Source organism: Lissotriton vulgaris, unplaced genomic scaffold (assembly GCF_964263255.1).
Source record: "Lissotriton vulgaris unplaced genomic scaffold, aLisVul1.2 SCAFFOLD_4152, whole genome shotgun sequence".
Lineage (NCBI taxonomy): Eukaryota > Metazoa > Chordata > Amphibia > Caudata > Salamandridae > Lissotriton > Lissotriton vulgaris.
In genome coordinates this window covers 101,359-114,025 of record NW_028252650.1, presented here as the reverse complement: position 1 = coordinate 114,025, position 12,667 = coordinate 101,359, and the positions used below count along the sequence as shown (strand labels likewise).

Sequence of the window (12,667 nt, the reverse complement as noted above, 5' to 3'; positions counted from 1 at the left end):
TGGGCTTAGGGGGCATATGCTTCTCTGGAAATGCTAAGTTAGGAAGCATCAGCTCACAGCTGCCAAACCAGCAGGATCAGGCCCGCTTTGGGAAGTGGCTATTCCAGCACAAGTAAGATATCTGTACCTCAACAGTATAATGGACAATTTCCGTGCATATTTTACAGAAGATAATGGCTACAAAGTGCTGGTAAAGTGGCTAGGTAGGTACACCTTAAACACCCACAAATAATGTTACGTGTATTAACCCCTTCCATGCTGATGACGGTCCCCAGCAGTCATGCACTACGGTGCTTGTGTGCAGATGACGGCTGGGGGCCGTCATAAACCCGCCCACTCGCGATTCTGCCTCGCAGGCGCAGAATCGCGGCCGCGTGGAAGGGGTTAATGGAATGGCCAGTAGAATTTAAGAGAAAAAGAAACTATTCTCGCCCACAGTAGTCAATAGCACTCACTGTGTCAAAGCACCAGGATGCATCGATAATTTGTGCATCACTACGGCCCAAATAGGAACATGCTTTCATTAAAAGCAAACCTCAAAACCCAACAATCATTCACAGGTATGAAACATGGGGGGTCGATCACTGCGATTTTATACCCCAAGATGTGGAATCTGACTACTTGAGTAGATCTATACCATCTGAAAACGTATCTACTTGAGAGTTGTCACAAACGTGTTGTAAGGAATTTTAGAGTATTGGGCCACTACAACCATCACTGTGCCAAAAGGATTCCAACTTCATCCCATCAACTCAATAATTTCAAATTCCTGCAGAATCCAGGAATGTCCCCAAAGAGGTGAGACAGAGCTTTCTCAATTAATAAACTACTACTATCCCTGACCTCCTTTAAGGAAACAGATGTAGACAATATTATAGCCTACTATTTAATTTTGGTAGCTCTTCACAGTGCAAGGAAAACCATTGAAAAATAGAATTAACACACACATTGTGATCCATTGCTCCTGTGCTGGGTACTGCTGGACAGTGTGTAGACTACCGCGAGTCCTATTATTACTATTTAAGAAGATTCTGTCCACTGTGGCTCCTAAGTCCCAACTATACTCAGAAGAACAGTCCCGTGATTCAGTTATGTGAGCTTCTCGCCTAAGACCATTGCCAAAAATGTAGCAAAGGAATAGCACTCATCTTCTGTACTGTCACACCAGTGATTCCGTTGCAACTAGTACTGCGAGCTTGGTGTTGTACATGTCACTGTGCTCCTAAAGCACCATGTTTTACAGTGGTCCAATCCCACTCTTGTGCACATCTGGAGGTTTTCTTTTTAAAAGTTTTCTTTTCATTGTAGCTATAAACAAAGCTCTTCCTTACAGACTGGTATCCATAGTTGACCCTCCTGATAAGACATTCCAACACTGCTGCAGATACAGCTATGGCATCTACATCGGGCAAAGCATTAGGAACTTCTGTTTGTGCATTTGCACTGGAGTTTGATGACCCCCTCCCTCGTAAGACGCCCTTGTCTAGGAGTTAAATGGTAAAACTCAGGAGAGGGTGAGGCCAGGGGCGGCTCCTCCCTATGGCAGAGGAGTGTCGCCCCACTGCTTTTAACCAGTGAACTAAAGGAAATATGAAATGATAATGGAGTTGCAGGAGGGTGAGTCGGCGGGGCTGCTCTGCTTTTTCAACAGTGCAGGGGAGGAGTAGTTTGCCCTTTCTTACGTGCGCAATGATTGTTTAGTCAGCCCTCTTGGGCCGCCCGGACCAGTCATGCGCACTTTCCCCGTTCTCTATGTAGGCTGCATTACAGCCCATGCAGAGATCAAGCCCAGGCCCCCATTCCCTGGTTGAGCGTCGAACCAGGACAGCGTTGCGATTGGTCAGGGGGCCTTTTCTGTGCTTCCTGTGCCTCGGTCTGGTAAGAACAGCAGGAACAGAGATGCGGGACCAGCGCAGCAAGGTAAGTGTTGCTTTTCTTTTTCTAACTGTGTTCCCCCAACCCTTCCTCACGTTCCCCACCACTCCTCACCACCGCCCACCCACACACCCACACCCACCCCACCACCTGCGAATAATGCCAGAGGCTTGTTATTATCCATCCATACTCACCTCGATACATCTACACTCCGTGTCGATCCAGCGCTTCTGCTCGTGTTTCAATCAAAACAATATATTCAATAAAAAGTCAGGTTTACCTAGTCACAGACAAAGGTTCTTCTAGGTCTCGTTCTTCTCAACATTCTATGTAAGAATCTAAGCGTTCCTGCAGTACATCGCAAAGCTTTCTTACAAAGCAGGAAAGAATTTCAAAAACAGAAAGAAAAGATTCACTTGGCAGAAACTATAGGACTGCAAAATCGGTAATGGAGTTATTTCCGAAGTTAATTAATTAATCCGAATTCAGACATCAGCGCTCTCTGTGAAATTGAAGGTGCATTTTTTTACATCTTCAAACTATACTTAAAACGTCAAATAACTTACCACTGGCCTAAACCTCCACATAATAGACAAATTCCCTTACTACTTGCAACACTGTAGTTAGACGAATGGATTATAGAATGCAAATGTATCACGGCTGAGGATGGAGGAGCGTCCAACTGACTGACAATACTTACCTTCCGGAGTGCGTTCCTATTGCGACCACTACTCCGCTGGGATGGAAATCCGCACAATGTCCAGGTTCCTAGAAATATATGGACAGTACCAAAAGTAAATCAATGGCAGCAAACACATAGAAACACCTAAATTCAGCTAGGCAGCATAAAACAAACCTCATGATGTGTAATCAAAAATAAGTTTAAGACGTAACAAATCATATTTTACTGCATCCACTTCTCTTCTTTCGTTCAACACAGTAACAATGCTTTAAGTTTCTTTCTACTTCTTTATCATCATTGTTCATATAAAAGGAAATGCAAGTTAAAGTAGAGTAAAAAACAATTATATTAAATTGGCACTACCATTTTCTGCCAGCAAATTTGTAATGTGACTGTACAACATATTGAATCTTCCAGGCATTACAATCCACAAACAGATAAAGCATCCAAGACTAACTGAGCAAAGAAGGGGCTGCTGGAGTTACCCACAACCACAGCAACTAAACCTAGAGCAGTGACGCCCTCAACACTGTAGTATTCTTGCATCTTGTTTATATGTTATACATGCTTTCTCCACTACCAGTCCAGTTTGTAGAATGCTGCAGCTATGATGCGCAAGAGAATGTTGGGATTCTGTGGGCTGAGGTCTTCAGTTGACATTGGGCTGAGCATCATGCTGGATGCTCCTGGTGGGGTTTTTACCATCTTATCTGCATATCTTCAAATAAACATCTTTACATCATCTTTGTGTGAGACCTAAGTGCTAGATGGACCCTATCACTAGACCTGATTACTACCCACACCTAACTCACCCTGGCCTCATTTCCTTGAGATGCAGCGACCAAAGAACCCTGGCCAGACAAACAGACAAACTCCCTCGCCCTAAGAAACCACAGAGAGGGGTCGATGGTGAATTAACTGTTGGGGGAAAATTGTCAGAAGATGCTTAACGAAAAGTAACTTGTTAGTCAGAGTGATGCTTCCCGCCAAGAAGTTGGTCATTTAATAAAACCTATCACAGCAATTACCATTAAACAGAGCAGAGGGTCTGAATCCTCGCCATGTGTTCATGATCCACAACAGACACATTGAAATACTATTAACCGAAAAGGAGCATGGTTAGATAGCTGCTTTACTAAAAGTCTGTAAAGGACTCAGCTCTCCTCTGCCTACACTGGGTACCCCTTGTCCGAAGGAACACAAAGAACAGTTTGGATAAACCACAAAATGTGGTAGTACTGTTTATTCAACTCAAGCTCAACCATGTTGGTAAATGTTTAAAGAGATATCCAGAACTGCTACACCTTTCTACAAATCTATTGTTGTGCTCAACCACAACTAGAGTGGCCCATGACACATTCTAGGCCCTTTTTTTGGACTATTGTTATGCTCGGAGGAGAATTGTAAGGGCGCTGAATATAGATTTAGAAAGACCGTAAACCGGTCATTGAATATCGCAGGCTTGCAGAGTCCTGCTACAACTTCTTTTGTGTCATTAGAGTTTTTTTTTTTACTTTCTTGAGACTACAAATAAACTATACAAGTGGATTCACCTCCATGTTACTCATTACTTACAGCACCTGATGTTTTATTCTAATGTTAAAAAAGGGTGGTGGAGTAATGAGCTGTCCTTTGCGTTGTAAATTGTAATGTACCCCTGCCCTGGAGAAGTACACCAAGCCTGCCTTCATAGTTGACATAGGACTACTGTCCAAGTCTTGGGTTAGTCACAGAGTGCTGGTGGCAGCACAGAGTTTTGTGATTCCTTAGCTACGAATAGACCTTTCTTCCCCGTGTGCGCAGAGTGAAAAGTTCCCCTTTAATGTGACCTGCAGACCCTTGTGCTGACATTCCATGTGCTTTCTGACTGCGTATATGGGTGGTAGTAGGACTAGTGTGTAGTGAGAGTCTGAGATACCCCTCGTTTAGCATGGCACAAAGATGAGGGGTGGATACAGCTTCCTCAGACATTAGAGTGCACAAATTGCATCCCTGTGATTGGAGGACGAAGATCCAGATACTAAGGTGAGGAAGAGTGGAGACAGGGCTACTCTTAGGAATTCAATAGAACATTGTCATCCAAAGGCAGCTTATTGCTTAATCCTCAGCACTGGTATTTGGTAGATGGTGAGAGTGAGGTGGGGCCGCAATTTTTGTTCAATGTCAGTACCTTTCTAGGCAATAGCTGTCCTGCTCTTTCGTTCATCTCGGATTACGGATTACTGCTTCAGGAAGGCTGATGATGGTGCAAGGATATTACACTTCATGGTCCACTTGTTTTAGACACTACTGCTAAGAGCCAGCATCGTTGCTAGCTGACACAATAGCTATCACCTTACACAAAGCCTGTGAGTGAGAGAGAGGGAGAGAAAATGGCCTATGAAAGAGAACCTAACCAACCCACTGCGAAAACAGATAGGCTCCCGTCTGCACAAGAAGTATAAAAGAGGCATCCAAATGCCTTCACTGTTTTCCAGTTTTATGTTCTTCCTGATCAAGTAAGGAGGAGCTCTGCACAGTACCTGGAAGGCCACTGTGTGACCTGGGCATACATCTGCATCACTGCCAATCTCCCTGATCTGAGGAGTCATCACCTGAAGTCTGCACGTCTTGATGGAGGAGCTGTGGGTGTGCATAGTCTCCTGAAGCCTGTCTGTTTTCTGGGAGAAGGAAGGAAAGTGACTGGTCCAGCAGGAGGAGAGACTGTCCAGGAGATGTCCGGTATGTTTCCAGCTTGAGGAACACCCAGAAGACGCTGACAGCCAGTAGGAGTAAAGCCTGGAACGACCAGTGCCGAGTGGGTTCTCTTGATCCTTTTGAGCTGCTCCTGTTGTGAACCGTACAAGGCCATTCAAGGCAGTAGGAACATCATGTCATCCAGTATCCAGCTGTGCGTCAGAAAGACTGGCGCTGCCACTGCCTGACGTCATAGCTGCCTCAAGTAGAACCACCATCACAGGTGATGTGGAAGTCCGGATCTGGCCCGGCGGGCACAAAAGCAAAAGACGATCACCTGCAAATAATCCGGCCCAAAGGTTGCAACTGCGATCAGAAAGTACCTGCCTGCAATCGGCCCTTGGAGACTGCAATTGCCAAAGATGATCACCAGCTGAAGAACAAGACTGGAGAATGCAACTGTTGTAACCCGAGCACTAGCAAATGAGTGTTGCAATACAGGCCTGCTGCACTGATACAAGTCAACGGTCTGTGACCTCCGTGAGGGTGTCGCTGCTGCTAAAGGAACAGGTTCACAGATTGTCCCACCAGCACCACCATACCCACAGCTCCACTGAGCAAGGTAAAGCAGTAGACAAAGACATCCGCAGAGAAATCTGCCTTGTGAACAATAGAATTTTTGTTTACGTGACCGCTTTGTGGCAAAAGCAGTGGTTAATTTGAGCCAGAGGTTGCAGGTGCGCTCCACTGACACTTATTTTTGGGGACTCGCACTTATTTTCCTTAACAGACTTTATTCCAAAACAAGATACAGAAAAACTAAAAATGGGCAAGTTAAGAGAAAGAAGAAAAACCAGTTATAAAGTAAGACAGCAGGGATGAAAAATAACTTGCAAGAGTGGAATAAAAAGAAAGGGTGTGTTTGTGTGTCTGGTTGAGGATTAAAGTGACATGAGGTGGAACCAAGACTAGCTAACCTTGGGATCCTGAACGCCAACCCTCTTTAGCACAGGCCGAGGCTTCTGAGCAAAACTTTGGCCCGGCGCTTATTCTTTTCCAAACAAAGCGCTGGGCAAAAGCTATTGACCGGACCTACAAATTATCCAGTGGGGTAAACTTGGGCAATATACCACTGTGTCTGTTTAATGCACATTCCCAGATGGCAGATCGGAGACTGTAGGCAGAGCTATTAGAGGGGGCACAGAAGGGAATCGAGCTCCTTACTGAGGATCGTATACGAGATTACAAACCTGTAACTGTACAGTTATTGAACTGTATGGTATTTCATTTTGCTGTGAGTGTAAAACACTTTCCTTTTTAGCTATGGACAGCCACTGGGCTAGACAATACATTATTGCATCTGTTGGTTGGATGTTCCGCCCTTGATACCATGCGAGTCAAGTGAGGAAAGAGTGTACTTGGCACAGTTTACAGAGCCACAGTAGGACCACCCCCCCAGAAGACAATGACTCCAACCACAGCTGCTGTTCCCCCATAGCCAGGTGGTCCTGTGGCCCACCCGAACAGGATGTGACAAATGGTAATCCAATGCTGAATACTGTTGGCTCTACAGATTTAACAAGTTAATCCTCTGCTACTTGTTCTACCCCCTTCCATTCTACTTGTCCAATGTTATCCGCACTATCACCTACTATGAGCACAGACAGCCACAGCTATCTACTAAGCAAGAGGAAACCTTTCAAACATGGCTATTGCTGGAAAATAAAAACTAGACGTGCCACCATGTAAAGAAGGTATTTGCATTTCAGAAGAAATCTAGTGTTATTTTAACACCTTGGCCGCAGCACGAATTCTGCTGCGGTGCTGGACAACTAATCAGTGGGCGGGGTTCGGACGGCCCCGGACCATCCTCCACACACGCCCACTGTGACGTCGGACGGCCATGGGTCATCCGCAGCATGGAACGGGTTAAAGGGACTAAGACAATGAATCCAAGCAAGTGTCTACTTAAAGTAAGATCTTTAGTGTGGGTTTAATGTGTTTTAAAGTATGCAACCATAAGAGATAGAACTTCTAAAGTGGACAGGAGGTGGTGCAAGAGCATCGGAAATGGACATAAAGACAATTAAATAAAACAATCATCTTAAACACAAATATCGTCAACATAAAGTTCTCGCTTGGAATGCTGAAAGATGTTGTACACTGAATGTAAGCAGTGGAAGAATACAAGTCGTCCAATCAAAAGCATGGATGGTAAAGAGGTTAATGCTCCAGTGGAGGGACTAACACAAGATGAAGAAGGTAAGCCATTGAAGAAGGTAAGCCATTGAATAAGAAGCATTAAGTGAGGGTGACAAAGCCAACCAACTGTAAGCAAAGGGCGGTTTCCAAGTCCATTGTACATTTTTGGGATTGCCACAAGAGGCTTTCGTCTACAGGCAGCTTTAAGCGGATGTATATGCTAATGTATAGCGTCTGCATTAGATTTTTATCTGCTCTAGCATGCCTCCATGCATTTCAAAAATCGGTTTACAGAATTAGAGTTGTATCCATTCCGATTGTGGTCTTAGGTATTTACATTTCTGTATTTTTTCTATATAACTATCTTCAGACTTTACCATCCAGGTATTATTTTTGATCTTACAATTCAAGACGAGGTAAGCAAAAATGTATGTGTTTTAAATTGCAAATGCTACTTACCAGTATGCATCTGTTCTTGGCATGTAGGGCTGCTGACATTCATATCTGTGCATAGACCGCCACCTAGTGTTGGGTCCGGATGATTGCACATTGTTGTCCTGGAAGAGTCTTCGAAGTATCACGAGATAGGTGGCTCCTCCCCTGGACTACAGTGCGCATGGGCATCGCCTCCATCCCCAGATTGTTTTTAGCCATTGGCAGAGATGGAGTGAAGAATGTGAGTGATGACCATGCTATGAGCATATGTGTTTGTATGAATAAATACTGCAGCTGCTACAGGCGCCGGGGAGGAGGGTGGGCGATATGAATGTCAGCAGCCCTACATGCCAAGAACAGATGCATACTGGTAAGTAGCATTTGCAGTTCGAGGCATGTGGGCTGCTGAATTCATATCTGTGCATAGAATACATAGCAGTCCCTCCATTAACGGCGGCCGCCCGTGCCAGCTGCAGCAGTCTGAAAAAGCGTTTTTAGAACAGCCTGACCAACAGCTGCCTGCTGTTTGGAATGCACGTCTACACAGTAGTGCTTAGTGAAAGTATGTGTGGTAGACCATGTGGCTGCTCTACAGATATCTTCTAAGGGAATGTTACCTAGGAAAGCCATAGAGGCCCCTAACTTCCTAGTGGAGTGGGCCCTTGGTGGGATAGTGAGAGTGCGCTTAGCTTTAGCGTAGCAGATCTGAATGCACTTTACTATCCATCTAGCAATCCCCGCCTTGGAGATAGCGTTTCCCTTGTGTTGTGTGGCAAAAGCAACAAAAAGCTGTTTGGTTTTGCGGAAATCTTTAGTCCTGTCCACATAGTACATCAAGGCCCTTTTCACATCAAGGGTGTGGAGCATGCGCTCCGCCAGCGTCTCTGGGTTTTGGAAAAACACCGGCAATTCAATTGTTTGGTTAATGTGGAATTGTGAGACTACTTTGGGTAAGAATTTAGGGTTAGTGCGGAGCACCACCCTGTTAGCATGTACTTGGAAAAAGGGTTCTTGGATGGTGAGTGCCTGCAACTCACTAACCCTCCGTAGCGATGTAATTGCTACTAAGAAAGCCACCTTCCAAGTCAAAAACTGAAGCTCACAAGAGTGCAGTGGCTCAAAAGGAGGACCCATCAGCCTTGTAAGAACCACGTTGAGGTTCCATTCCGGAGCTGGTGGAGTCCTTGGTGGAATGACCCTTTTGAGTCCCTCCAGAAAGGCCTTGATAGCAGGGACCTTAAAGAGTGACAGGTGCTGCCTGTTTTGGAGGTATGCTGCCATAGCAGACAGGTGAATGCGGATGGAAGAGTACGCTAGATTACATCGATACAGGTGAAAAAGGTAACAGATGATGTTTTGAATGGAAGCATCTAGCGGGTCAATGTCATTGTTCCCACAGTAGATGACAAACCTCTTCCATTTAGCCGCATAACAAGCTCTAGTAGTGGGCTTCCTTGCCTCCCGAATGATGTCCATGCAATCGGGAGGAAGATTGAGGTAGCCAAACTCTAGGACTTCAGGAGCCAGATCGCCAGGTTGAGTTGTTGCGGATCTGGGTGCTGAATGTCGCCATGGCTCTGCGTCAGAAGGCTGGGAGTGAGATGAAGCCTTTGATGCGGTACCACGGAGAGTTCTAGAAACGTGGTGTACCATGGTTGGCGAGCCCACGTTGGAGCAACCAGAATGAGCGTCATCGAGTGTTGCCTGAGCTTGCGTGCCACCAGCGGTATCAGAGGTGCTGGGGGAAAAGCGTACGCAAATCTGCCTGACCAGTTCATCCACATCGCATTGCCCTGTGATTGGGGGTGTGGGAACCTGGCGGCGAAGCTTTGGCATTTTGCGTTCTCCTTTGTGGCGAATAGGTCTATCTCTGGATGACCCCACATTTGGAAGTACGGTTGGAGTACCGATGGATGTATCTCCCACTCGTGCATTTGATGGCTGTGCCTGCTGAGGAGGTCCGCCATCTGATTGTCCTTGCCCGGGAGGTGCTCTGCCATGAGGGAGATGTTCCTCTGAATGGCCCACTTCCACATGCTCTGAGCCAGATGAGACAGCTGTGGAGAGTGTGTGCCCCCCTGTTTCTGGATGTAGTACATGGCCGTCATGTTGTCCGTCCGGATCAACACGACCTTGTTGCACAGATGTACTTTGAACGCCTTTAAGGCCATGAAGATTGCCATCAGTTCCAACACATTGATGTGCATCCTCCTCTGCTGTAGTGTCCATAGTCCCTGCACAGTGTAATGGAGTACATGCGCTCCCCATCCCTGGAGAGAGGCGTCCGTCGTCAGAATAATCTGTGGGACAGGCTCTTGGAATGGTCGGCCTTTGCAAAGGTTTTGTGGATTCCACCAATGCAGAGAGTTGTATGCCCGACCGCTCACCAACACTAGGTCTGTCAGTTGCCCATGAGCCTGAGTCCACTGACGTGCTAAGCACTCCTGAAGCGTACGCATATGTAGTCTCGCGTGCGGGACAATGGAGATGCAGGAGGCCATCATGCCTATCAACTGCATGAACACCTTAGCTGGAAGCGAGTGTTGGGGTCTGAACCGTTGGATCAGCGCCTGGATACTGGCGATTCTCACTGAATTTGGCTGCGCAGTGGCCGCCAGAGTGTTGATCGTCGCGCCCAGATACTGTCGCACGTGGGCGGGCTGGAGATGGGACTTGGGGTAGTTCAGTGAGAAGCCCAGATCGTGCAGGAGATGAATGGTGCGTGACACATGGTCTGCGCACTGTTGTTCCGTCCTTGCCTGAATGAGCCAGTCGTCCAGGTAAGCATAGACGTGGACGTTTTGGCGACGGAGATGCGCCGCCACAGTCGCTAGGCACTTCGTAAATACCCTTGGTGCCGTGGTGACCCCGAACGGCAGGACCTTGAACTGGTAATGCTGGTCTAAGAGCGTGAATCTGAGATACCTCCTGTGGGAAGGATGTAGGGGGATATGAAAATAGGCATCTTTCAGATCCAGTGTAGCCAGAAAATCCCCCTGCTGAAGCAGGGGAAGCACTTGCTGCAACGTGAGCATATGGAAGTGCTCCGAGAGTATGTACCAGTTTAGGGGCCTGAGGTCCAGGATAGGCCTGAGGGATCCGTCCTTCTTGGGAATCAGGAAATAGAGGGAGTAAACCCCTGTTCCCCGCTCTCGCAATGGAACGAGCTCTATTGCCCCTTTTTGCAGCATAACTAGAACTTCCTGCTGCAATAAGGTCAAATGCTCGCCTGACATAGGACGGCTTCTTGGGGGTATGTCTGGTGGAATGGAAGTAAGCTCTAGACAGTACCCGTACTGGATAAGGGACCTCACCCACCTGTCCGTGGTGATGTTCTTCCACGCCGGCAGGAACTGCTGAAGTCTCCCCCCAACCGGTGTTGCATGGTTGGGGGGCAGTGACAAGACGTCACTGCTTGTTGGTGGTGGTGGACCTGGAGCCATTGTTTCCACGTCCCCTGCCTTTGGTATTATTGCCTCTGTAACCGCCTCTACCCTTGTTGTTATACGAGGGCTGGGTGTTACCCTTGTAGTATTGTGCGGACTGGGATGCCTGTCCCCGGGAGGTGCCTTTTGAATTTGAACGGCGAAAGGAACCACCCCGAAACTGCTGACTTTGTAAAGCCCCCATCGACTTTGCAGTTTCGGTATCCTTTTTCATTTTTTCTAGAGAGGCATCCACCTCAGGTCCAAACAGATGGTCAGGGTTAACTGTTTGCCCTAAAATAGTGGTTTGGATGTCGGGCTTGAACCCCGAAATACGAAGCCAAGCATGACGTCTAAGTAACACACTTGTATTGATGGCTCTAGAGGCTGTATCCGCCACGTCTAGAGCACATTTGATGGATGCATTTGTAATGAGTTTACCCTCCTGAATGAGCATCTCTCCTGCCTCCTTGTATTGGTCAGGCAAGTGTTGCAGAATGGCCTCTAATGTGTCATAGTGGGCCCTATCATAACGTGCAAGCAGGGCTTGGGTGTTAGATATTCTCCAGATGTTAGCTGCCTGTGCAGCAATACGTTTGCCCGAGGCCTCAAAGATCTTGGACTCTTTGTCTGGGGGAGGAGCGTCACCAGTAGTTTGAGAATTCGCCCTTTTCCGAGCGTTGGAAACAACCAGGGAGTCCAATGGAAAGTGTCCCTTGATATAGGTGGGATCCGTGGGTGCCGCCTTATATTTCCTGTCGATGCAAGGGTTGACCACCCGCGCCCGGGTGGGCTCTCTGAAAACCTCCGGTGCATGCTTAAGCACCCCCTTAAGCATCGGTAGCGTTTTGACTTGCTTTTCGGCTACCGAGAAGGTGTCGAATAAGAAGTCCGCATCCACGGGGTCTGAGTGCAGCTCGACGTCGTGGTTCGCCGCGGCTCTCTCAATTAAAGCATTGAAGGCCGCCGAGTCCTCTGTCGGGGACGTCTTGGCGGTGAAAAGTTGAGTGTCCTGACCCGACTGCGGGTCATCTGGGTCGCCTCCCCCGGCCCAGGGCACATGCTCCTCCTCCGGATCAGAGTACGCAGGATAGGTGTACTCGGCATCTTCCTCGTCCGCATCGGCCGCGGGGGAATGCGTCGGCGAGTGTTCCAAGGCCTGTGGGGACACAGGTTCCACCAGAGCCGAAGAGTCCGCAGAGTACCTTTTATTCTTGAGCGGGATTTTAAAAGGTTCCAACGCCGGCTCCGACGTGATCTTTCGTTTGAGGAGCGACAGTTTCCCGGTGTTGGCGTCGATAATGACCTCACGACGCTCTTCTACCGCAAGCGGCTGGAGCCGAAGCTTCGATACCACCAAGGCAGCTTTCGG

At 47.5% G+C, this 12,667-nt stretch overlaps 1 protein-coding gene across 1 annotated transcript in view; it reads right to left on the bottom strand.

Annotated features, from left to right (window-relative positions):
- Positions 1 to 12,667, bottom strand: part of LOC147662083 (echinoderm microtubule-associated protein-like 4) — a 133,666-nt gene that overhangs the window by 39,977 nt on the left and 81,022 nt on the right. The window contains exon 11 of the mRNA XM_086951124.1: positions 2,576 to 2,643. Within this exon, the coding sequence (XP_086807250.1) occupies positions 2,576 to 2,643 (68 nt within the window). The remainder of the gene's footprint in view (positions 1 to 2,575; positions 2,644 to 12,667) is intronic.